The following is a 1,403-nucleotide window of genomic DNA, read 5'->3' as shown; positions in this document are numbered from 1 at the left end:
CTTTTGGCTAAGACAATCTATGTTTATTTATTACATTTTACTATATGCATATAAAATATTTGTCCCTCATTTATACTTTTTACTTTCCTGTGTGAGATTGAGAAAAAGAGAACCTTCGCTTGTATAAGAAACTCAAATCTTTTTCATTAATTGCAATAACTCAGACTATAATTTTTTTTTTTTTTTTTTTGCAATAAACTTAGTGATACTAATACACAGATTTTGTTATTCAAGACGACATATATTGAACATTGTTATTCTAACCAATTAAGCTTATTTTAATATATTGAACAAATCAAAATACAGAAAAGTAAAATTTATGGTTCGTAATGTACAAGGTCACGGATTGACATTTATGGATTGGAAAACGTAAATATAAAAGTATATAAAGACCCATCTTTTAACATTTTTACCTCAAAATTTTATCATAATCATACACATCCTCTGATGCAGCATTAAACTCTCAGTTTCGCAATTCACCAATATCTCCCCCTCTCTCTCTCTCTCTCTCTCTCTCAACTTTCTTTCTCCAAGAATCTCTCTTTCTCTCTTCCTCTATTGGACAACGCAAGCCAATCTCAGAGTTCTCTCTCTCTCTCTTGATCGGCAACAATGCCGATTAACCGCAACCGTCCGATCAATATCATCCTTTTCCTCATCGTCTTCTTCCTTTTAACGACCGAAACAACAGCAGGAAAGTGGAGTAATCAAACCCGCCGAGCCAACAAGAGGGTTCAACACGCGTACTACTCTTATCCTCACCGTTCATGCGAATCTTTCTCACGTCCTTACGCACGCTCTATGTGCATTGAGCTCGAAAGAATCCATAGAAGCAGTCGACAACCGCTTTTCTCTCCTCCGCCTCCTCCTCCAGAGATCGACCAAAGGTACGGCGTCGACAAAAGACTCGTCCCCTCCGGCCCAAACCCACTTCACAACTGAAAATTAAAAACCCTTTCTTGTGAGTCACGGCCAATTTTATACTGTATAGAGAAGAAAAACGACATTGCTTTGGGTGAAGAAACAGAGCAAGCTAGGGTTCCGTCGAGATTTTCTTCTCAGTTTTCTTGTAAATCTTTCTCTTTCTTTTTTAGTTATTTTCTTGATGTTTCTTTTTGTACTGCGCACTACTATATATTATGAAGCAAAACTATATTTGCTATTTCCATGCTTGTTTTTGGGCTTATCGATTTATGATGGAAATAAGGCAGAAACAAGCTTGGAAATACATATTATTTTCCAAGGATCTTGCTCTTTTTACTTCCTTGTTTTTACTGCATCCATATCCATCGGTGTGATTGAGACAAGAGGTTTATGATCAAGAGAAACACATGAGTTCCATTAATTTGAGAGCTGTATCTCTCTCTAAAGTCTCCGATTGCTTTGTATATAAACAAGGATGG

At 36.4% G+C, this 1,403-nt stretch overlaps 1 protein-coding gene across 1 annotated transcript; it reads left to right on the top strand.

Moving 5' to 3' along the window:
• Window positions 1-579: 579 nt before the first annotated feature.
• LOC18009473 (CLAVATA3/ESR (CLE)-related protein 10) lies at window positions 580-1,041 on the top strand. Its single transcript, XM_006390970.2, has one exon. The coding sequence runs from the start codon at window positions 613-615 to the stop codon at window positions 940-942; it is 330 nt and encodes a 109-aa protein (XP_006391032.1). The 5' UTR covers window positions 580-612; the 3' UTR covers window positions 943-1,041.
• Window positions 1,042-1,403: the final 362 nt, after the last annotated feature.

The sequence above is a fragment of the Eutrema salsugineum genome, unplaced genomic scaffold (assembly GCF_000478725.1).
Source record: "Eutrema salsugineum unplaced genomic scaffold, Eutsalg1_0 scaffold_9, whole genome shotgun sequence".
Classification (NCBI taxonomy): domain Eukaryota; kingdom Viridiplantae; phylum Streptophyta; class Magnoliopsida; order Brassicales; family Brassicaceae; genus Eutrema; species Eutrema salsugineum.
Note: the sequence above shows the minus strand (reverse complement) of the source record. Positions and strands in the feature narration are given on the sequence as shown.